A 24,450-nucleotide genomic window follows, 5' to 3' on the forward strand; every position below is an offset into this window, starting at 1 on the left:
TTCATACCAAACTAATTTTGACAGAAAAAGTATAGTTCACAGTTTATGGTTATTTTTTTTACTGCGCTTGCTCTAATAAATGTTCCGAGAAACTTGTATAACTGGAAACAATATTATTATTTTGATATGGATAGCTATTTTTACTTGTACATAAAATGCTTTAGGACATGCATATACTTTCACCCTAATTAGGATTTTGTGTTGAAGATTTTGTATGGCTTCCGGTATATAAATTTCAAAATTTTGACACAGTTTAAACAGTGTAGGTAAAAAAAAAAAAAAACCCGAGGAAATTGGCCAAAAATGTCTTGTGTTAAACTGCATTTCACAGTTGTTTGTTAAACAATTATAATAAACAGTTGCTATTACTTTTACTTTCCAGTTGGGACTTTATGAACCATACATGGTTGGTTACAGAAGCACTTCGACCAATCGTTGTAGAGTTAGACTACCAGCGCCAGGGAAAAACTTTATTCCGTGGAATCAACTTTGTAGGATATGTGGGAATCCTTACAGCCATGAAACCAGTGAGCAGTTTTATGATAGTTTATTTCATGGACAGTTAACATTGTTAGCTGTGTAGCTAGTTTTACTAATAATAACCTAAGGTAATTAAAGATATTATTATTATTTTAGTAAGTTTTTGTTTGAAATTTCAACCAGCAGACTACATGATTTAAATACTAAACTGTACAAATAGTTCATCTCAAGTAACACTGAACTTGAACTTTTATAACTATTTGTATAAAACAATTCCAGTTTTTGCATGTTTTGAATCTGGTAAAAGAAGTTGCTTATTTTAATACAATTATTTTAAAGTTAAACTGTCGTATGTACAAATGTTATGTTATGTGAAATTATTATTCTTTTAAATGAAATAGCTATATTTAAAATCAAAGCTAATATTTTCAGTGTTATTCTTTCTTAGCGTTATTAGCAAAAAAAGATTTATGTGAGAAAGTGCCCCCCTCCCTCACTACCACTGGTAATATATTAAGCTTCTATTTAAAAATGAGGAAAAAAAACTGAGTTGTTCTCATTAAGTTAAATAAAAACTAGTGTTTCATCTATAATATTTTCAGTTATTAATTTCTAAAAAGGGGTCATAACTTACAAACATCCTGTATTTCATTCACTGATATGTACGAGGACAATGTTTGTGGATTGCACGGTGAACACATGCCAATAAAATTTATTGAAACTGCCAGTTGTTAGCCACCAAAAAAGCAGAAATACATTTTTATCACCAAAGTAATAATTTGTAACTAGTTTAAACTATCTTGTAACTGAAAAGTATGTAAAAACATTCTTAACATAATTGAAGTTTTGTAGTATAAATTATGCTTTGAAAACCTGCCATGTGATCAGTAAACATAAAACTGTTTTTCGTTTAGAATTTGTTTTCACTCACGATGGATGAAAGGTTCAACCTAAATGGTGGATTTATTGGTAGGTTTTTAATAAAAATTGATATACATGTACATATGGTAGGGCATACAAGACTGTAATAATAAATAATGCAAGAAGCAATAAGTTACTTTAGATAATTTGAAAAGTGAATTACTTACTAATCTTAAGGTAAAGACAAAAAAGTTTTGTTGTAAGGATATAAAACATTTTATCAAATCTTTAATATAAATATAAGGTCTATCAGATAGAATGCCACAGGCTAAATATATCTTGGATAGACCTTAGTTGTATGATATGAGGTTGATTATTCCACTGTGCAAGAAACTGAAGTTGTAGGTCAAATTGTTTAGAAACTGTTAATTTCACTTACTATTTTCATACCTTGAAGTTGGTTAAATAAGAATAATAAAACTACAATTTGGGTAATAAAATTGTTAGAAAAAAAAAAGTTAAATAATTAACATTGGACTACTAAACATTTATCTACCTTCTTACAATAATTTTAATGTTATTTTTCTGCTCAAACTTTGTGCATTGTACTGTTATATTTTATCTATAATCTTTTCCTTCAATTACCATATTTTAAAATATGTTTTGTTAGTTTTCTTAAAATTATTACATGTTGGTTTCTGTACCACAGTTTTTTTAATTAATTTATTCTTAGCACCTATAATATGGTTTTTTTTGTTTCAGGAATAATTGAGTGGTTGCTAGGTGATCATTCAACTACCTGGATGGGATTTCTGACCCGACAAGTAATGGAATGCTATGAGCTACACAGTAGCTCAGAAAATGCTGGCAACAACAAAGCTTCTTGCTCCTGCTTATTTTATTCTGGGTGGAAACAAATCTGGAGAAGTAAAAAATTTTTGTTGTTGTTGTTGCTTTCAAAGTATCCACAAAACTAAATTTGAAAAAAAGAAAAAAAAGTAATAGTTGTCTTAATCTGAAGATGACCTAGGAAGGTCAAAACGTTGTTCTCTCCTTATCAATAAGTGTTAATACCCATACCAGTCATTCTGAAATATATTTTATTTCAAGTGGGTTTCTCATCATTAAGAATAACCTGATTTCAGTTTATGAATAAGCAAGTTTTCTTTTATATGAAAATTGTTCGTCACTAACCCTTGTTAAAATCTTAAAATAACTTTAACAAATGGATATGGCATTTCATGATTAAAATTAAATATCCATAAAAGTAAAGACAAAATGGAAAACTTAAAAAACAAACTTTGATATGCATATTTTGAGTAACTTTTGTTATAATTTGTTACTAACCTTTTATCCCCTCTTTCTGGAAGTATGTAATTTTTGCTTCCTCTTAAAAGCAGTCTCTACAATATATCCAAAAAGTTTTACAGAGCATTGTACTGTTAATACGGAAATATTTCACAACTGTGTTCAAAACTGTTCAAGCATAAATATGACTCTCTGAGTATGAGAATATATAAAACATTCTTACCATAATAATGTTTTCTTTAAGTTCGATTTATTTCAAATTTCTTAAAAGGCTTGTGTGATAACTCGTGACCGAGGATCAAATACAGATGCTGACATCTGGACAATGGATAATTCTGGAAATGAATGGTTTATATTGGAAACCAACTATGACCACTGGAAAAAACCACCCTTTTTTGATGACCGTAGAACCCCAGCAATCAAATGTCTAAACCACATGGGTCAGAAGGTGGGTAAAACCAGCAATTATTGGCTTAATGAAGTGAAATGTTTTTTCTTCTTCTCCAGTTAGTGGTGAGAACATTAGTATTTACAATTAGTCAATAACTGCATGCATGCTGAAGGTTAAGCTGAATGATAACTTTGTTTTCTTCATTGTGAATGAGCATTACTTTCTTAGGTAATTTTGGTAAAAAGTTGTTTTAATATCCTTGAAAATATGACAGTTACAAAAATGTTCATTTTTCTTGCATGATGAAAGTAATATAATATATAATTTTAACATAATTAAAGGATAATTGTAGATTAAGAACTGGACGTTAAAAACAAGTGAATTATTCATATTAACATAAAACAGAACAATGCTGACTGCTGTTATGTTATCAAAATGTTTTTCCAAATTACTATTATTGAACCATAAACAAGGTATAATGAAATCAGTGTTTGTAACATTTCTTATCAGAAAAGTTTTATTTTACATTCAGTATAAAAGCTCTTGCTAGGTGGTTACATTTTGTATTGTAAGAAAAACAAACTCTTGTCACCGTCCACATGTAATGTCAATTAAAATGTAATTTTACTCTTGTTTTCTTTTAATCTACATAGAATGCCTCTTTCAGTGGATTATTCAATTTACTATCAACCCAACCCAACCTTAACAAGGTAAGGTTATAAGTTTATACCTCAAACAATGTGTTACATTTGAAATAAGAGCACTTTTAATAAGTTTCAAGCATGTTTTCAAATATCTTAATAGTAACATGAACATTTCCTATCTACAGATAGCAGTTTCACCTTTATTTCTGTATGCCACAGACGATGTAATGAGATTTTAAGTAAAGAATTCAAAACTAAACTTCGGAGTCCATGGTGGGGCTTATTCTTTGTCTTCTAGTGCAATGATTATTAAGTTGAGGCACAGTGCTAGGGGGAACACTTACACTGCATTAAGGGTTTATTTTGACAAGGAACAGTATGAAGATGCTAAGATCTTTTTTTTTTTTTTTCCCATACACCCAAAGAAAAATTCACAGTTAATACTTGGGAAGAAATGTTAATTTATTGCTGAAATCCAGTAATTTCTGCAGTCTTGGTCAGTTAGCATTTTGGAATATACTTACAGTGAGATAGAAGTAACAAAGAGTTGTTAAATTTTGTTTCATATCACCAGTGTATGTAATACTGATAAATGGGATAAGGGGAGGAGTGACAATTTGAAGTTTTATCTGGTGAATTAGAATAGTCCACCAGTAAACTTTGGGTTTGATCCCAGTGACAAAACTGTATGATCTACTAGCGTGTAGATTAAACCAGAACTAGAGCATATCATACATCATACCATTTTCAGTCGACAGGTTTCTGTTCAAATTAGTATGCACACCCCTGAAGTAGATATTCTATTTAAAAATGTGTCTGGGAATGGCTGGTATGAGTATTAACACATTTATTGATAGAACAACATTTTGACCTTCCTAGGTGATCTTCAAGTTAAGAAGTGGGTTTCTCATCATTAATATATTCTATTAAAAAAAACAAACCTTTCAGCTACTTTGTTCTACAGTTATAAACTACCATCACTAATTTTAGTTGCATCTATCCAGTTCTAAGTAGGGATAGTGATTATTGGCTCCTTGGTTAAATTTGTGCAGGTGCTTCACCAGAAGTAGAAGATGGCATTTTCTATACTTGTGTATGAAAAGTTCTTAAACTTTAAAAACAATTTGTATGATTTCTAAACATCAAATGAACATTTAGATATGTGACAGTGTATGTAACATAACCTAGGCAGGTTATGTAATTAATTCTTATGAGTACTCTTTTAAAGTCATAGGTAGTGACTGCTTAAGAGAAATTTACCACTTAAGTCAAATTCTCGAGATACTTAATACAGATGTTACTTTTGTATGTTTTTGTATATAATGTACATAATAAAGATTTTTTACCTATAAATAAAAAATGAATATAACACAGCAGCACCTTATAACTTTTGAAAATCCAAACAACAGACGATGTACGATAACATCGTATTTCCTATATCTTATATACAGGATAAGTAAAACTAGTTAGCAACAGTGCAATAATAATTGCCAACCTAAACATCTTTACTATTATCATGCAAAGCACGTGAAAATTATACAGGCATAAGATATGTATGACTTGCAATTATATTTTATTTGGTCTTTCAGCTGACAACTTACACTGCACTGATGCAAGTTAACACTAACAAAATGGAGACATACCTACAATATTGTCCTGATCCATGCTGGCCTTGGTAGATGATTTGTGAATAAATACTCTGGAAAATATTTTACTTACTAGTCCAGATAAGGTTTATAATTTGTGGTTTAAAAATTGTTTTTTTGAATTGAAAAATGTTCCTAAATCTCCATTTTGTAAAAGTTGAGGTTACAACACTTGGTTATTAAAATCATTTAATATGATACCAATTCATGGACACGTTTCTCAGAATTGCATGTTGGAATTGTTTTTAGATGAAATAAACAGCTGGTGGGCAGCTGCAGGTGTTAAATGGATTTACATTTTAATAAAAATTTGATATTTATAAAGTAGATGCAGCGATATTTTAGAACTATTTTATAATTTCATACATAATTTATGTATTACAATAAACATTTCATGTAATTGTTTTGAATAAACATTTCTATTGAATTTTCCTGACATTGTTTCATTGTTTCCAAGTTTAAGATAGCAGTAAGTAAAGATCCCGAAAAGTGAAATGCCTTATTCTGTATTCAAATCAACAGGTTTAGCAGTACGCCCTTGTGCAAGTTAAAAACATCACCTCTAGTTCTGGAGTTGTAAAACTATTTTGAGCATGACATTAAGAATTATTAATCCAAAAAGTAACTTTTCTTTAATATTGAGGTTGGGGTGATCACAAGCAATTGTTTTTAATTTATCTTCTCAAATATTTGATGGAAGCATGATATAACTGGGTCGTCATTGATTATTTGAGAAAATTTAACTCAACAAACTGAATGAACAATGAATACAACTGCCTTTATTGGAATAAACATCAAACTTTGTTACAAATCATATCCATGTAATGTCTTCAAAAAATAGTACAAGTAAATGCAATATAAGTTGTTTGAAACCCTGCTGCTGTACTACCAACATTTTGACCTTGCCTAAAGGCATATGTATGTTTGTCACACACAGATGACAATTTGCACTAGGGCCCTTCACCGTAACAAACAGGGTGATCATGCAAGTATCCATCTTGAGATTACTCTGTTTATTTCCTACAAATAGACTTTCTTGTTTAGTAACCTAATAAATGGGTGTTTTTCTTGTATAAACTATATGAACCAGAACTAGTGTACTTCCACAACCCTCTGATATACAAGTATTAGAAATCCATATTTATAAAGGGGATTGTGTGTTATAATAAACATTCACTTCATATCAAATTACAGTGTCCCTTACATTGAGGAAGTCCACAGCGTAACGTAATGGACTGTAAATGTTCCACAGATGTGGGTAGGATAGCTTCAGGGGATCAAAGTGTTTGTACCAACACTGTTTCTCAATAAGATAATAGGATTTCTAGGCACCAAGTTTAAACCATTTAAAACTATCAGTTCACAGGATCAGCAATAGCTTTCCCCCATATCAATAGATTTTATCATTTTGTAAAAGAGCACCTAAAATATCTTGGTGCCTATGTAAACATATAAAGGGACTCTCAAAATTGTAAACCATAAGGAAAATTGACTTATTTGACCCTGTGACCACTGTCAGTTGGCTTGGTACTCTAGTTGGTATTGAAGAGGTTTTAAAACACTGATATAAAGCTGAAAAATAATCATTCCTATATTGCTTTCTTTTGTGTGTGTGCAAAATACATGACACTCACAATGCATTTTTATTAAAGAGTTGGCCAACTGTCAGGGCATTATGGGAAAAGAATATTGCATAGCCAAAAGAAAACCAATCTAGTCTGATAATAACTTCTAGTAAGATGATTCTGGTGTTAATAAAAAGCTGCACTCCTGTTTATATATGCATACAATTCTTGGCAAACAGCAGCAACAGCAAAATATGAAAAAAAAATCCAGACTAGCCATTGTTTTTAGTTTTTTTCTTCAAAGTTAAACAATCAGAAAAGTTCTAGATTTACAGTTTCAACTGAAGCAGCTTTTATATCAAATTTCTAAGTATGTTGATTCTAAATATAACTGGACATTATGTAACAGAGTATGTATAAAATGAGTACACGTAACAAAAACAATATGGTTCCACCTCAGAAAGTAATCATTAATATGGTTTAATTGTACTTTCATGTTTTACAAAACTGTCAATGTGGTTTTAATCTCTAAAAAGGGGAAGACAAGTTGGATAAGAGCCTATATAGTGTGCTTCTTACCAATATTCAACATTTAGAAGTTAAAAAATTGTATAGTTAACAATGTTAGAAAAAAAAAACAAGAACAAATATTACTTTTTGTATTCATTATAAATTCTGAACTTTCCTTACCAGTTTTATTAAAGAAAACAATGCTGGTTACAAGCTTTTGTTAGACTGGTATGTTCAAGAAAAACAAATGCTATAGCTCTGTAACAAAATGAATATATAATTATGAAGAGTAACTGGGTAGAAAATCTTGCTCCAAACTTGCAATGTGATACTGAGGACCCTAACAGACAAGTTATTTATAAAGAAATGTCAAGTTCAACAATTTTTTTAAACATCTGCTGTTAAACACAAAATAATATTGTTTAAAATAAAAAAGTATAATGAACCTAAGGGTATGTTGTCACCCATGTATAAATTAATATTAACAGTTGATGAAACATCTGGAAAGCAATAACTTTGTGAAAAACAAAAACATGTCTTTAAAGCAAAGTATTCTCAAGCAATATCTTTAAACTGTGTTTACTTCTACTTACGTACACTGCCTGTTTGTAATACGAATGACTATTTAAGAGACTAGATGGAAAAAGTAATACACTATGATATGCCATTCCTTTACATACATATATAATTTCAAATCCAACTATGCTGATGTAACAAGTTAAGGTATCTTTAAACTTCTGTTGAAAATATCAATGATAACATCTGTGATACTGTACAGCTAGGCACTGAAAAAAATTAATGGGAATGGCAACTGAAGATAAAAAAAATTTGAAAAACAAAACAAACAAGATGACCGGATATATATATATATATATGACAGAATATGACTATACACAAGTTTATTGATGCAGTAAAACAGCGAAGGCTGATATGTAACACTAATATAGTAGTTCACTGAGTAATACTTGACATGCTTTAATACTGGTCTCTGAGATATTGAAAAAAAACTGTCCCACCCTTGTTAGAAGGAAAACATTTTTTTTTATAATGAACATACCAGTACCAACATAAGCTTAAAACAACATTACAGTTTCAATGGGCTTCAAAATGCTGTGGTATATGAACTTGGTGACATTTTGAGTAGCTTTTGCTTCCTTTCATTAACACAGAATACACAAAAACCACCACAAGTACTGACCAATTCACATACCTTGGCTATTAAGTACTCATAAAAAATTACACAAAATGTAAAGCATAGAGCCATAGACATTTTTCCAAGGAATTTCAACCTACAAATAACGATAAGTTACTGAATTCTGCATGTAGCTTAAACTGCAGCAAAATAAAAATAACTAAATACTAAATTTCATGGCACGAAACACAAATGGTAGTTACAAATGTTGTTAGATTATTAGCATCAAACAATATACAATGTCACTGTCAATAATAAAAAAATTAAGGTTCCATTTCACTTCATTTAAAACCATGTATGTATCCATGTCATATACATACATTTCTATATATATGTGTATTACTCATTTCTGTTTAAGAACTAAAAACCTATAAATGTAAGTTCTTTAAACTTTTTAAATAAAAGAACAGCAATGATAATTACAGGTTTTTCTGAAAGGTAAACCCCCTTTTTATTATTGTTGTACTAAAAACTTATAAAGACTCTTAACAAAAATTATCACATAGATACTATACGAAATAAACAAATCAAAAGTTCAAAGGAGGTGAAATAGGTGGTTTTCAGGATTAAGGCTAATTGATTGATGGTAAGAAGTTAAAAATTTTTTTTTAGGAAAACTTCAACTATAAATCTCAAGTCATCACAAAAGTGTAACACAAAAAACCTGATTAATTATTAAACTTTTAAAATTAATAAAAACTTTCAACTCTTACAGATTATCCTTGAATAATAATAATAATAATAAAAATTATATATGCACAAAAAAAAACATCCAAAAAATATTCTTTTGCTGGCACAACCAGATTAGGAAGTTTGCAGCAAACTAAACCAAGAGAAAGTGTAATAAAATACTATTACTTTGTTACATCAACACACACTGCATTTTACTATCTGATTACTTGTATGTGTTATTTAATAAGATAACTGACTAGAGTTATGACAACAACACGATTTAAGCAAGGCGGAAATTGTGGTTTATACTGGGAATGTCAGAAGCACATGTTGACATCTGTCATCATGAAATATGCTTAGTGTTAAAGCGACTGTCTAATATCTTGTTCATTTAACAAATACATGTGGACACAATAAGGCCATAATGGTTTACCTTTTATATACAATTTACTTTTTATCCCTGCAGTATGATGTACAATCTTTTTTTTTGTTCTTTTTTTTTTCCTTTCTTTTTTTTTTAACTACTGATGCAGTACAAACTACTTTTTTTTGCATCAAACCTTATAAACAAAGAAACCTATATCTGTATAGTTAGACCAATCACTCAGCCAAACTAAACAATAAAAAAAAGATGATTGCCGAAAAAAAAAGACAAAAATATCATTAAATATAATTGTATATGAAAAATGTATTAAAATAATAAAAGAATAATACCAAATAAACACCTAGCACAACAAATAATGGCGAGAATCAGACTTGCAAACAGCAAAACAGAGTGAAACTTGCATTTCATAAACTGTTATATTTGAAAATATTACTATAAACATCAAAAAGTGATATGGTAATAGTTGACTTTTTCCCATTTTGCTATCATGAACAATTAAAAAGCACGTGTGCATCGGAAAACTGTGCAGATTCTTCCTTTTTGGATACTTAAAACACCTAGTTGGATAACAATCCTCAGAGTTGTAATACATTTTTGCATTCATCACGAATCTCGGTTTTTGGTGCAAGCTTCACAAAGACAAGACAGTATCACAGTAACAACATGTCAGTGTGATCTGAACTATACATGGCACCTACAGACATCTACACAATTGGTTAAATCCCTCAATAAATTGACAAAAAAATTGAAATAAGTGAAACAGTATGGACTGAATAAATTTTTATATATATATATAATATATTTAGTTTTCAAACACAACTAATCAAGTGAATATAGTATAAGGCATTTCTCTAAATAACTGTAACACTATATCTAAAATTGAAGAACATCAAAACTACAACAAGAAAACATTTATTATGAGGTTATGAAAAGTGAAGAAAAACTTATAGCAAGTAAATTGTAGCCAACCAAACGTTTCCATAAAAATTTTTGTAAAATAAGAGCTCAAAATGGAGCATTATCAGTTTTTTTTTTTTAATATATAAGGTTCAATAAAAGCTAAATTACTTTTAAGTACTCATAACTTTATCTGCTTAACAAATGTTTACTAACTTCAAATTTTAAGTAGTTTTATAAATAAATCTTGGTCAACAGATCAGTCACAGCTTCCATACAATAAAAGAATATTTAATATAACTTTTAAACTCTCAAACTTGTATATAGTTTTTATGTCATGAAGGATAGTTTCCAAAACTTGATATTGTTTGTACTGAGGCCCCTGATACACAAGCTCTTTATAAGGAACAGCTGAAGTCAATACTAACAGCTGAAGATAGGGCGAGATCAAATCAACAAAAATATACGTGTATAGATATATATGTATATATATATGTGTGTATAGTTCTGAGCAAGCTAACAATTTTACTAGGGTTAATATCACAGGCTTCCTACTGAACGGAATGACCTACATCTCATTCATTGTCTTTTTTTTTTTTTTTAATAACATCAAGAATTTCTTTGGCTACTAGAAGATGAGGAGTTCATCTTTTTTCTTTCTTGTTCATTAAAAAACTCCCACAGCCCTGCAACTATGAACTACTAGGAAATTACATTCTCTTACATATAGATGACATGTCGTATGGCTCACAATTCAAAGGCAACTAATAAACATTACTTTCTGATATTGAGAGATTAGATATAATCATTATGATGCCACACACCTACAGTGAACATCTTCACAAAACATGGTATATTCATGAGAGCTACTTGTTCACATGATATACAGGGTGTTCAAGATTAAGACATGGTGGTTGTTTTTTGGCCAGAGTGACAACATAACCTTCAGATGTGATCTTTAGGCCACAGCATCGACTGACCTTAACGTACGGACACTCAAACTCGGACAGGAGTGAACCCTCACTTGAAAAGACAACAACATGAAATCGATTCCCATGGCTGTCTCCAACCAATACGTCACCAGCGTCACTGATATCAATTCCATTGGGAAAATTGGTGATATTTTCACAGCCTATACGTCTCATTTGCTGTCCATTTTCATTAAAAACAACAACACAGTGTCCTTTAAAATCGCAGATGTAATACTCTTTCCCACTGATGGCTATGTCTGAAGGCTCTCGCATGTACTCGCTGCAATCAAACCAGCGAAGCAAGTCCCCATTCTCTGCAATGACGAAAACTGTGGGGGAGACACTATCCACAGCCACAATGTGTCCTTCTCCTGTGATAGCTAGTCCTGCAACTATGTCAATATATCTGATAGCAATCTTCTTAATAAAATGTCCATTCTTCGTGAAAAGTTGCATGCGGGATCGCTTCATTTCCTCGGTCACAAATAACAAACTTCCCAGACTGTCGAATAACAGCAACCTACCACAAACCAAAGTTTCTAAATGTTTTAATATTTCCTAATTAGTATGTATTTTAAATTTTTATTTCAGTGAAGGAAACTGATTTTATACAATCTTGGCTATTACATCTTTCCTACCTTACATTTTTTTCTTTAAACACTGAGGTATGGTGTCCTGTTTTTGACAAAAATTACTTTTCACAAATTCAAGAATGTTATCTTAAAAGTGTTCTTTAAAATTCCATATAAATAAGAACTACTTTTTTTCATAAATGTCTTTTACATAAACAATAAACACCTTATGGCTCATTGTTATAAGTTCTTCAATTAAATTTCTTTAATCAACAGAAAGAGATGCAAGAAACAAAGATAAAAATACCTTTCGAGGATACCACAGCTGCCCTTCTTCCTTTCCAGGAAACCCAAACTGGTACTTGAACTCACCCATCTTATCAAAAACCTGGATTCTGTGGTTATTAGTGTCAGCCACAATAATTTCTTCTTCCAAACCCAAACAAAAACCATGGGGTGAACTAAACTGCCCTCTTCCTGGCCCAAGCTGACCAAATTTACACCTCCATAGACAAAATAAAACATTTAGAAAAGGAATAGCATATTACTTCATATGACAGTAATTCACAGAATCCAGATGAAAATCTTAATATTAATTCAGTAATAAACTCAGTATCATCAAAAAGCTAAACTTGAAAGTTGGTCAAAACCTAAAATTTAAATGGAAAACAGCAATTCAGTAATTCACTCAAAGTTAGATTGCAAGTGAAGTCAAAATGAATACTATAAAAATGGTTTAGCTAGTCTTCTATAAAACTAAAAATAGACTATTTCACGACATGAAATGAATTAGCTTTACCTTATTTGCATTGTGTTTAATTTGGTAGTGGCACTTCGTGGTGGAGGGTTATAGCTTCCTTGACCACCTGTCACCGGTGGCATAACTGAAGTAGAAATGAAAGCAGGATAATTGTAGAATATCACAAAAATATTGTAATTTGTAAAATACTAAATAAATGTGAAGTGCTATAAAAGCCCCAAACAACCAGCTGGTGAAGTAATAAATAAAAATCAATAGGTACATAACTCACACTGTGAAATAATTCTTAATTAGAATATTTTTCAGGTTGATGTTTTTCAGAAAATTTTGCACTAACTGGATCTCAGAAAATAGGATGAAGTATCCAAGTTCTTGACAGTGAATTTATCTTTACAGAAAAAGTTAACTTGTCACTGCATATTAATCATAAATCAACAGTTCTAAAATATTTTACACAAGACAAAGAAAGATAATACAATACAAACTATTACTAACTATTTCCTGGGACACCCAAATTCAGGTTAGCATTGATAACTGATACACCATTTACAAGTGGCGAGCCAAAATGAGGACTACTTCCTCTGGTTGACTGTAAAGGAAGAGGTGATGTTCCACCATTCAAAAGACTTCCCAAATCTGTGTCTAGTGGAGATGGTTGTAAAGATCTTAGCCCTTGGGAGTGAGGCTGGGATGTGGTCGTGTGGGACATACTAGGAGAATCAGGACCCATGCTAGAAATCATCTGTCTACCCAAAAGTACTTGGCCTGTGGAGACATGCAAGATTATAGTTCTAAGTATAATAAAAGCCAAAAAATATTTCTACTACAATAAATCAAGTTGACAATAATTTCATACCAGTCTTCTACATCACAATTCACTTTCGTTACACAGCTGGTTGTATTACATATTGAATAACTTTTATATGATAAAGTTACAGGAAGTATTTTTAATTTTCATAGATTCATCAAAAATATATTTCACATTTAATATTTATCACAAATAATTAAATGAAATCTTACACACAAACACACACACATTTTGCTTTCTAGAATACGTGAAAATGATCGTGAATCATCCATTATGAACAGTTATTGGCACCTTCACAAACAATCATACCTATACTATTTCTTTAACCCTCAAAGCACTGGTAGCTAATGTAACCATGTTCAAACAGTGACATTTTCAATTATTAAATATTTTAAAATGAAAACTACAACATTATAAAGGCCTTTTAATGATATAAACCAGTTTTCAGATAAAGATTCAATTTGCAAAAATGAATTTCTGAATGCACTCTTTCGAGCTAACTAATATTAAATAGATAATTTAGCAGTGTTAGGCAAATTGAATAAGATAATTTGACTTCTTGACTTCTTTCATTACTTCTTGAAAAATGGCACAGAAACAGTCACAAATAAAAAATAATCTCAATTTTTCTTTTTCTTTCCTTAACCAGTTCATGAAACTTACACAATCATTAAACATGTGGGTAAACAGAGAACAAGAAAATACCAGGTCTTATTGTATGAATAAACATCTCTGAGCACCACCTCTTTGTTTTGTTACAGAAATACATTATTTTACAGGCAATTATTTGCTCTAGTTTCTCTGAAAAGCCACAAAAAGCTAAATTTTTCAGAGTTCTTTTCAATGGCTTCATTCTCAAATACACATTTTACCAAGCATGTTTAAATAATCACTAGGACGTTTGCACACAATCAATGATGGTTATTGCCATCTTTAGAATGTATTTTCACAACATGTTTATAAATATCACATTCATAACTAGTTATGGCCTCAAAGTGATTTATTCAAGTTTTAAAATATTCTGTCTAATCGCTCCCTTCAAACTACCTAAAGAATAAAACTACATCTGACATGTTCAAAAACAGAATCTTGCTTTGATGTTTATTACATTAACATTTGTGTTGCATAAAAAGAATATTCCAACTCTAATTTTGATTTGTGTCCTTCCTCCAAATTTTTTTTGCAGAACAAATACTTAATCTTAGCAACAGATTTAAGATTGTGTGGGTCCAAGGGTTAATAACTTTTATGGACCCCATATTCCATGTAATTTTACATGGAATAAAATTAACAATGGGCCCCCATTAAACCCATGGAACCTGGGTCTGAGCCCCATCTAGCCTCTAACTAAATACACTACTGCTTAAATCATATAATGGAAAATTGCAAATATGTAGTCTTTGTAGTTTTTGTTTAAAAAAAAAAATTCTGAAAGCTGAAATTTTCTTTTTCAGAATCTATTTATAAAACTCCCTTGTTTCCTAATGTTGAAGTAATGCTTTTAAGACTTTTGGTTATCATGTCAGATGCCTTGTTTGACTGCTACAGGTATCTGTTAAACACATTTTGTTAGTGTTGTTTTTTGTTGTTTTTTTACTGAAATACAATCACAGAATGCTCCAATTGCATAAATATGTACCAGATCTTGTAAGTTTCCTTACTTTCTAAAATTATGTTAATTTTTAACTATGCAAGTACCATTCTTAAAACTTAAGTTTTTACCTTACAGCAGGACAATCTTTAGAGTATGTTTGATGATTTGAAACAAAATAGCAAACAGAAATAGTGATTATGCTTTCAGTTTAGAAATGTTAATATAATCTTACTGGACATTAAATAATCTTGTACTTCATCAATTAAAACAATTAACATTTTGTATCTGTTCAGGAAACTAGAGATTATCAAATAATGTTTACAATACACGATTACTTAAGCCTCTGCTAAAGATTGCCTTTACCCAAAGCAAATATATTATCTCAAAATTATAAACATTTTTTTGCCTCTATCTTTCATATACTATTCACTGTCAGCCTGACTCATTCACAGTAGAGCCTGAAAAACATTCTAATCACAAGGGAAAAACCAGAACATTATCTAAAAATAACTTACACAGATATCAATGTTTTTAAGTATTCTTATTTTTATTAAATATATTCAATACTAAAGAAAAACAGATACCAGAATTATTCATTGAAACTGAGCCTAGTTTGGCTAATGCAGAGAGGTTGTTCAGGGCATTCATTTGTGCAGCTGCTACTGAATCTGGTCCACTGGTGGATATCTGTAGAAGATCGTATAGAGTTGGAGGTGAAGGGGTTGGGTTAAGAGACTCGTGTGAGGAACTGTGTTCAGCCATGCCTGCCAACTGGGCTAGGTTGTACTGGGCAACATTATTGCCCAGGTCTACATCCAGAGCTGAAGGCACTGAGGTTTTATCACTAAGAACACCATGGGGCAAAACAAACCCTTCATTATCAAGTGATGACACTGAGTGGATGGGGGAGTTTTGTTGGTGAGGTGGATTGTCCTCAGGTTTTGACATTACTGCTGCAGATGTGCACAAAGATCCACAAAGCTCTTCTATATTTTTTTCAAACTTGGATTCATCACATTCAAACTTGATCTCCACAGAGACATCAGGTTTAGGAGTGTTGTTTATAAGATACATTAACTGGGTACATACAACCTAGAAATAAACAAACTCATTAAATAAATGAAATTTCAAAGTTATTTTTAATTTTAGATTTCCAATGATATCATTAAACATTTCTTTGCACAAAGAATTAAGATCCCTACTTGAATACTCAAGTTACCTAACAAATTTCACCATTGAAATAAAGCAGCTTTCTGAACAGAAAATGACTTCTTTCAAAGAGAATTTTGTGACTTTATCCCTAATGTAGAGAATTTTAAGTTTTATCTTTATGCCTGGAAGTTGTAACCCATGTTACTGGACCTCTTACTGGTTGCTGCTAATATTCTTACCTGTTTCATAGAAAGAATTTCAATAGCATTTGCATATGTTATAAGCTTTTTGGAAAATTTACAGGCATCTTCAATTTTTTCCATTGTCTTTTCTACACTGTGCATTGTATCCATAACTAACAGCTCTTTTTCTGAATGAATAGCTTCCAAATCTTGCAGGAGTGTCTCTTGTTTTTTGTTTAAAATTTCTTGATACTTCTTGAATGTTTCCTGTGGTAAACAAGTATAAAACCTTTTATGTCCTAAATATTCCAATCCTATATATATTTTTTTTTACATCAACACATACATATTTTTTATTTTTTTACATTAGTCAAAACATCCTGTTGGTCATATAAATTACATCTTGTATTATTGTTTCATTATAATTTTTTTTGAAAAAGTACAACTGTACAAGTTCAGTCAATTTAACCAATCTTGCAATACCATAAAAAAAATTAAAAAAATTTTGATGTAGAATTACTACAACTTATAACATGAAAACAAAAATGTTTAGACTAAATAGCATTACATATTTATTATAAGTTTATTATTTTTATTATATTCACCTTCTAGTTGTGCCTGGCTAACATCAAGTTACAATGATGTAGTAATCATAAACTCATGATACTATATAAAACTGATTATTAGTCTTTACAAAGTGACCTGGCTTGACTATTGTAGTAGGCTAGTATTTTTTATTAAACATAGGTCTCATTTCTGTTATTGTACACTATATATCAGTATTTATAAAAAAACTCTTAAACTTATTCTTCTTAAAACATAGAAGAGTAAATTGTTATTGTTTTTTTTGTTTTTGAATTAAGCACAAAGCTACAAAATGGGGTATCTGTGCTCTGCCCACCACGGGTATCAAAACCCGGTTTGTAGCATTGTAAGTCTGCATACAAACCACTGAGCCACTGGGGGGCCAAAGAGTAAATAAAGAAATAAATCACACAGTTGTCTCTTCTAGTTATGACCTTTGTACTCAATTGCTACTTGTAGTTTGCAAAGCCTAAAAAAATTTCACACATAATGTATGTTAAATGAGATTTTTTTTTAGGTTAACACACACACACACAATAAATATTAAATTACTATACTGATACCATAGAAATTCTTTATAATTTATCCAATTCAGTAATTAAGCTGTATTTGGGTCTAAAACATGAAATTTAAAATGAGCTAAAGACTCAACTTACTAGCAAAGTTTAGTCTCAAAAGATAGAGAGGAAACTGTTATATCTGAAAAGGGTTAAGATAGCAATTAGGGGACATTGAGTTATAGATTGGTCATTCATGTCATATACAGATATGTATGTAAAGGACCATTTCCAAAAGTGGAAAGAAGCGAGTGGGGCCACTCTGATATAGTATACAAAAGATAGGAGGTTATTATTATACATTTTAGCTTGTCCATAGCTTGAGTTCTAATTTGAACTAGTGCTGCATTCAACATACCATGTTAGCATACAAACTGATGTTTAGGTCAAATTTTTTGATATTTACGAAATTAAATAATATAATACAAACATTTGAATTATAATCTATAGATTTATACCAAACTTAATGAACAGATTCACACAACAGTAGTTCAATAAAATTTTGAATGAGTCAACAAATGTGATGACATGACCTTTGACCTGCCTAGAAAGGGTTAATGTCACTATGCAGAAAACCTTACATTTGTCCTGTTATGCTCCTTATCAGTGTAGTTAAAATCTTATCTCCTGTTTAAATGATATTTGTGGCATACTTTAAGGTAAATATATACAGATCTTTCTGGCTTTACTTGTTAGAGGGGTAACAGAAGTCATCACAGTTTGATAGTTATCATGAAACTGCTTGGTACTGAAGATATCACAGTTCATAAAGTTTATGACTGGACATCTTCACAGTTAGAGGGTGGAGTGGATATAGTCATATAGCACAGAAAATAGCCAAAGATGACTGTAGACTAATCACTAATGCAAAATGCACATACGAGATTTGAATAAAGCTTTTCAACAAAATCCTTTCTACAGCTAGAAATACAAGTCTGAAAAATGCAAGCTTTATTTTTGAATTTGGAAAAAAATAAAACAGTATAAATGGATAATCAACTAAACAACATCCTATATGGAGAAATTAGTATTTATAATCTGCAACAAACTGTTAGTTTCTGCCTATATTTTCTAATCTTCAAAATTTACGAGATTCAGGTTATTGTTAAATGGACAATTACATTTTTTAAACTTGAAGTAGCTGTAGTGTTTACTACAAAGTGCATGAAGTATTCCTTATAAGCACAAACTGCAATTTGGTATACTAAAGTAGTTTAATGGTGAAAGTTTGGATAGCAAATTCAGTTTTTAATGTAGCAGAAATACACGTTATTTCTTGGTTCAATTATTTAAATTAATATTGTTACTATTAGTATTTATGATATATTGTTTATTAATAATGGTGTGAAATCCTGGCCAAAACTGTTTTAGGAAGTGCTGAATTTATTTCTGAGTTTCAAAATGGTTAAATAATTGTTTTTTGCTGACAAACCCTGACTGAATAGGTGTGTTCATTTCAGATAGTTACAAGTGGTCAGTGAAAAATCATAACCAAACAATAACACTTTGGCAAAATAAGTGTATCAACTTATGAGAAATACAAGTTATCTTTCACTACTGATATTTTGCCGAGTGTTATGTACTGAAAAGAAAAGTTAAATCTACAAAACCGAGTTACTTACAATTTTAAAACTTTTATCCATACTTTGGCCAGGACCAATATAATTACAGTAATTTGTGAAAGTTGTTTAATTTTTGTACCAGTAAAACTTTCTACGTCACAGTAGCTAGCTAGGTTATGTATGTATGGATTCCTACTTATCTTTATAAAAATTAATAGATTTTATCATACTTGTTGCTTTCTGTGACCTCATATATGCCAACAACTGACAGGCCCATGTATGAAAAAGTAAAAATATATGTATATGAAACTAGAAAGGTTTATGACATGTAAGGAAAAATAAAATGTTCATGCACTCTGCATGATTTTGTTTTAAAAATGGCTTCATAACCAAGTATTTTGTAAAGTTTCCACTGTTCAGTTGAATGCAGCTGTATAAGCAGTGGGGTTCTAAACACTGGTTGCATTGCCTTTGGTTAACAGTTCTAAATTAGAATTGGCTATGCCTGTTCTTTAGGGTCTCTGACCTGACTACTTAGCCTAGTATAATACCAAAAAAGCTACATATACGTATAAAATGATAATTTAATTTATCATTATAACTTATGAAAACTAATACATTTTTCTGCCCCAACAAAAACACCAACCTGAATACTATTTTTAGCATTGTCTCGCTGTAACTGCAAGTCTGTAAGGGAATTCTGTAGGGCTAATGATGCCATTTCACAAAATCGAACTTTCTCTTCACTCTCTTTTATCAGATTTTCAATATTTTCTCGATGTTTAGCTTCAGCATCAACAGCTCTCTCATACCGATGCTGTGGCTGTTTGTGGTCTGCTACCATACATTCATTACATATGGGAACCTGTTCAAAAAAGAATTTAACAGTCACAAAGAATAATAAAAACCAAGTGTAATTTTTGGTACATTTAGGAATTAAAATCTCAATTTCAGACATAAGAATATCTACATATCCGTAAGTGGGGTAACAGCTGTTTATCTTTTTATCTTAAAAATGACATTTCACTTAGGCCTGTGCTCCTATGTATCAATATTCAGAAGTGACAAAATACTTAGTGCAGGGAGAGCAAAGACAAACCTTGTATGGAGCCATACAATTCAGCTGAGGGCCTTATGATATGGCATTATTTTCATACATATTAATCTGGCTCAACTTGAAATGTTGCACAAACTGCCATTTGTTGATGGGCAGCCTCCCAACCTCCAAAGATATCTATAATCATTAGCTTCTGGTATTTTTTTGCTTGATGTATTGGTTTTATTGTCCATGAAAGTAATACAAATCAATTCTGATATTATAATGTTACTACACAATCTTTTGTATCTTCTCAGTGCTGCAACCATTTTTAGGCAGAATTTTCCACCAGGATAAAGGGACAATTATAGTCAAAGAAACAGTCAGTTCGAAAGGAAAGAGGTGATCGCTCTGCCCAAGTATTGATGGCCAGGAAGATGGAGGAACAAGCAGAAGTGCTAGATACCCGACAAAAGCTTTCACCTAGAGTGTTAGCGATGTTCCGAACATCAGTCACCTCCTGACCATCAGAGAGTAAGATCGAGAGGGGGACAGAATTGTAGTGCCCATTAACCTTTCGAATCCTGTCCCATATGATCTTGGAACTGGTGGTAGAAGATATGCTGGTTGTGAACTTAATCCAAGATTCCTTCTGGCTTTGACATCTTACCCACCTAGCATGTGCACGGGCCCGTTTGAAAGCAACCCGGTTTGAAAGTGTGGGATATCTACGAAAAGTATTCCAGGCCCGCTTTTGAGCCTTCTGTGCTAAGTGGCAAGCAGGATTCCACCACGGACGAGGATATCGTGGAAAACGTGTCGAGGTTTTAGGAATACACTGAGCAACTGCATGTGTAATACAGTCAGTTACCGCTGCTACACAGTCGTCTATTGATGGCTGATTTACGATGGCAGGATCAAGTTCTGCGAGAGAAGTGAAAGTGGACCAGTCTGCCTGATCCAGCTTCCACCGGGGCACGCGGGTAGGGTGGCATCGACCACGGCCAGTCTCTCTCAAAAGGATCGGAAAATGATCACTGCCTAGTGGATTACTGTCAATCCTCCATGAAAAATGGGAGAATAATGAAGGGGAGCAAACAGAGATCAATAGCGGTAAAGGACTGACTAGGTGTACAAGAGAAAAGCAAGCCACAGTATTTTGTAGGTATGAGAACATAAAACAATGTGTTTGTTCCTTTTTCTGTTTGTAATTGTTAAATATTTTAGAATACAATGCATATTTTTCTAGACATGCATGTTCACACACACACACACACACAAACAAAAGTGAATTAAAAACACATTTTCACATAAATTATACTGACACTGGCAATGCTTGTATCTATGTTAATTTTTACAGTGATTTTGCTATGTGAAAATACTGAAACCCTCTTATTTTAAAATATTTAAAAATATACCAATGTCTAGAAAGAGTTTTATGTAAATCAAACTTGCCTAAATTTATTAATAATTTTAAAAAATTACTTAAAGAGGATAGTTAGAAAATCAAAAAGGAAACATTCATAATAATGTTTCCAAAAAGTATACACAGTATGGTTACAACACTTGTTAAATTATGACACTGGATTAAGCATACTAAGTGAGGAAATAATATATAAATGTAATATAAAATTTAAAGGTGATAATTCAAATCCAAAGTGAATAGAGGTATTTAGTTCTTTCCTTCCTTAGAAAGGAAAGCACTTTGCTTAAATAGTCAAAAATAATGCTGATAACATATTGTTACAGGATAATATAAACATGATTGGATGTTTGTTTTTGAATTTCGTGCAAAACTACACAAGGACTTTCTGCACTAGTCATTACCACCCACTGCCAACTGTTGGGCTACTCTTTCACCAACAAATAGTGGGATTGACTGCCACATTATAACGTCCCCATGGCTGAAAGGCGAGCCTGTTTGGTGCAATGAGGATGTGAACCTGCGACCCTCAGATTACGAGTTGCACGCCTTAATCCACCTGGCCATGCTGGGCCATGATTGGATGATTTAATTTTAATGAATAGTTGTAAAAAATGAAGGTGTACAGGCAATCAGAAAAATTAAGGTTTTTGAGAGGAATAATGATAAACTAAAAAGTAAATACAGCATTTGTTTTACCAGCACCAAAACTTCAACATTCCTAGACATTTTATATTGAGTTACATACAAGTTAACAGTTTAAGCTCTGTTGATTTCTAATCATTTGCAGATGACATTTATTCAATGCTTTACAACTTCCATCAATATTAATGTAACATTTAATGCTGTAAGTTGGTCATCTGCATATTGTAACAGTTAATTTGCAGTTAGCACAAAGTTACAGAATAGGCTATTTTTGCTATGGTCATCACAAGTGTAGAACCCCAATTTTTGCATCATAAGCCTTCAGATTTACATTTATGCTACTAAGGGTTTGATTTGTTTGTTGTTGAATTTCGCACAAAGCTACTCGAGGGCTATCTGTGCTAGCCGTCCCTAATTTAGCAGTGTAAGACTAGAGGGAAGGCAGCTAGTCATCATCACCCACCGCCAACTCTTGGGCTACTCTCTTACCAACGAATAGTGGGATTGACCGTCACATTATAACGCCCCCACCGCTGAAAGGGCGAGCATGTTTGGCGCGATGGGGATGTGAACCCGTGACCCTCAGATTACGAGTTGCACGCCTTAACACACTTGGCCATGCCGGGCCTAGGGGGTTGATAATATCAGTAGATCCCTAATGTTACCTGACTACACAAAAATAATCACAACAGCAACTACTTCAATAGGTTGAATCAGCCGTTTCATGCAAATGTGTTTCTGAGGACAAATCAAAGTGTGGCATTCAGTCCCATCATTCAGAATATACAGCTTTATAGTTTTATCCTTAGTTTCTTTTTATTATGTTCTTTATAATTAATTACATATACAATAAGGATGAATCCTGGATATAATGCCAAAGACAAAAATCCAGCTTTTAATTTATAGCTTTCCACAAATATCAGAGCTCGATTTTAAAGAAATTTCTAGGCTGTTTTTCAGTCAACCTGACCTGTAGCAGAGGTTGTTTGAAAAAAGAAAAAACAGTACATACATTTAAAAAGATCTAATTATAACAATATTGGTGTACAAAGACTAAAGAAAGACCTAATTACAACAATTTATGTTTTTTATACATTATTTACAAAATACTGCATTTAACATTTAATTGTCAATTTAGCATATTTATTCAACTAATTTTTGATGCCCCATTTTCCACGAAGCTTGTTTACATCGACAAAAAACAAGCCTAAACCATGCTTACGTTACGTATTATCTTAAGAAAACAAATAAGTGATAACCTGTAAAACTTTTAAAGACAACAGCAATCTTGGCTAATCATGTTTAACATTTTCTTTCTAACCACCTTGGCCTGCTCATCAAGTACAAATAAAGTTTTATGGGAACTCTCATACATAGACACTACTCCCTTTAACAATTAATATGTTTTCCAAGCCTTAATGCTGCATGTGTTCACACACATACACATCACTGATATGTATTGTCATTCATACTTTTAGCTTGTATTGAACTAGTGAGAAGAAAAGTTAGCCTAATTTTATTTACTGTTATTCTATTCTGTGCTGTCCAAATTTTCATAAAATTCTGTTAGCAGTTCTCTATGTTCTGTTTCATCCATGAATTTTCCTACTTTCTCATGGCAGATAAGACTTTTGAATTTCTTAGATGTGATTGGTTATGTCTGTCTAACATTAGTCTTGGACCTACATGTAATCAAAAAGGGATAATTCAATTGTGACAATTAATGGAAATTCCGAGTTCGATCTCGTAAATTTGATTGTTTTATTTCTTACTGAAAATTTATCAGTAAGAAGTTGAGACAGTCACATTAGTTTTAATGTTGTAAGCATATCAACTAGAAATTAATATCACAAAATATTTCTGTTGTAGAAATTATTTTATGTTACAAATTCCTGCCTACCCATACATTTGCATATAAACATTGCACAGTGTGTGGTAATATAACTGAACTGTATACACTGTACTGTCACACCATTCACTCTTTGTTAAACTCCATAAAAAATTTACACAGAGGTACAGAAAGATGAGTGATGAAAACAGCATTATTAGCCA

General features: G+C 31.6%; 2 protein-coding genes across 2 annotated transcripts in view; one reads left to right on the forward strand and one right to left on the reverse strand.

The window, feature by feature from the left end:
- The first annotated feature begins 344 nt into the window (after positions 1 to 344).
- Positions 345 to 5,757, forward strand: LOC143230783 (acid ceramidase-like). Its single transcript, XM_076464920.1, is given in 7 exon segments — positions 345 to 527; positions 1,395 to 1,449; positions 2,104 to 2,173; positions 2,175 to 2,268; positions 2,921 to 3,097; positions 3,694 to 3,750; positions 5,274 to 5,757. Coding segments are annotated over 7 exon segments (678 nt in total). The 5' UTR covers positions 345 to 392; the 3' UTR covers positions 5,364 to 5,757.
- A 5,525-nt stretch (positions 5,758 to 11,282) lies between these two features.
- Positions 11,283 to 24,450, reverse strand: part of LOC143230784 (protein meiotic P26-like) — a 37,784-nt gene continuing 24,616 nt past the window's right edge. The window contains 9 exon segments of the mRNA XM_076464921.1: positions 11,283 to 11,473; positions 11,475 to 11,987; positions 11,989 to 12,042; positions 12,402 to 12,597; positions 12,894 to 12,978; positions 13,350 to 13,619; positions 15,841 to 16,348; positions 16,648 to 16,857; positions 19,941 to 20,159. Of these exon segments, the coding sequence (XP_076321036.1) occupies positions 11,426 to 11,473; positions 11,475 to 11,987; positions 11,989 to 12,042; positions 12,402 to 12,597; positions 12,894 to 12,978; positions 13,350 to 13,619; positions 15,841 to 16,348; positions 16,648 to 16,857; positions 19,941 to 20,159 (2,103 nt within the window). The 3' untranslated portion in view covers positions 11,283 to 11,425.

The sequence above is a fragment of the Tachypleus tridentatus genome, chromosome 10, assembly GCF_004210375.1.
Source record: "Tachypleus tridentatus isolate NWPU-2018 chromosome 10, ASM421037v1, whole genome shotgun sequence".
Taxonomy (NCBI): Eukaryota; Metazoa; Arthropoda; class Merostomata; order Xiphosura; family Limulidae; genus Tachypleus; species Tachypleus tridentatus.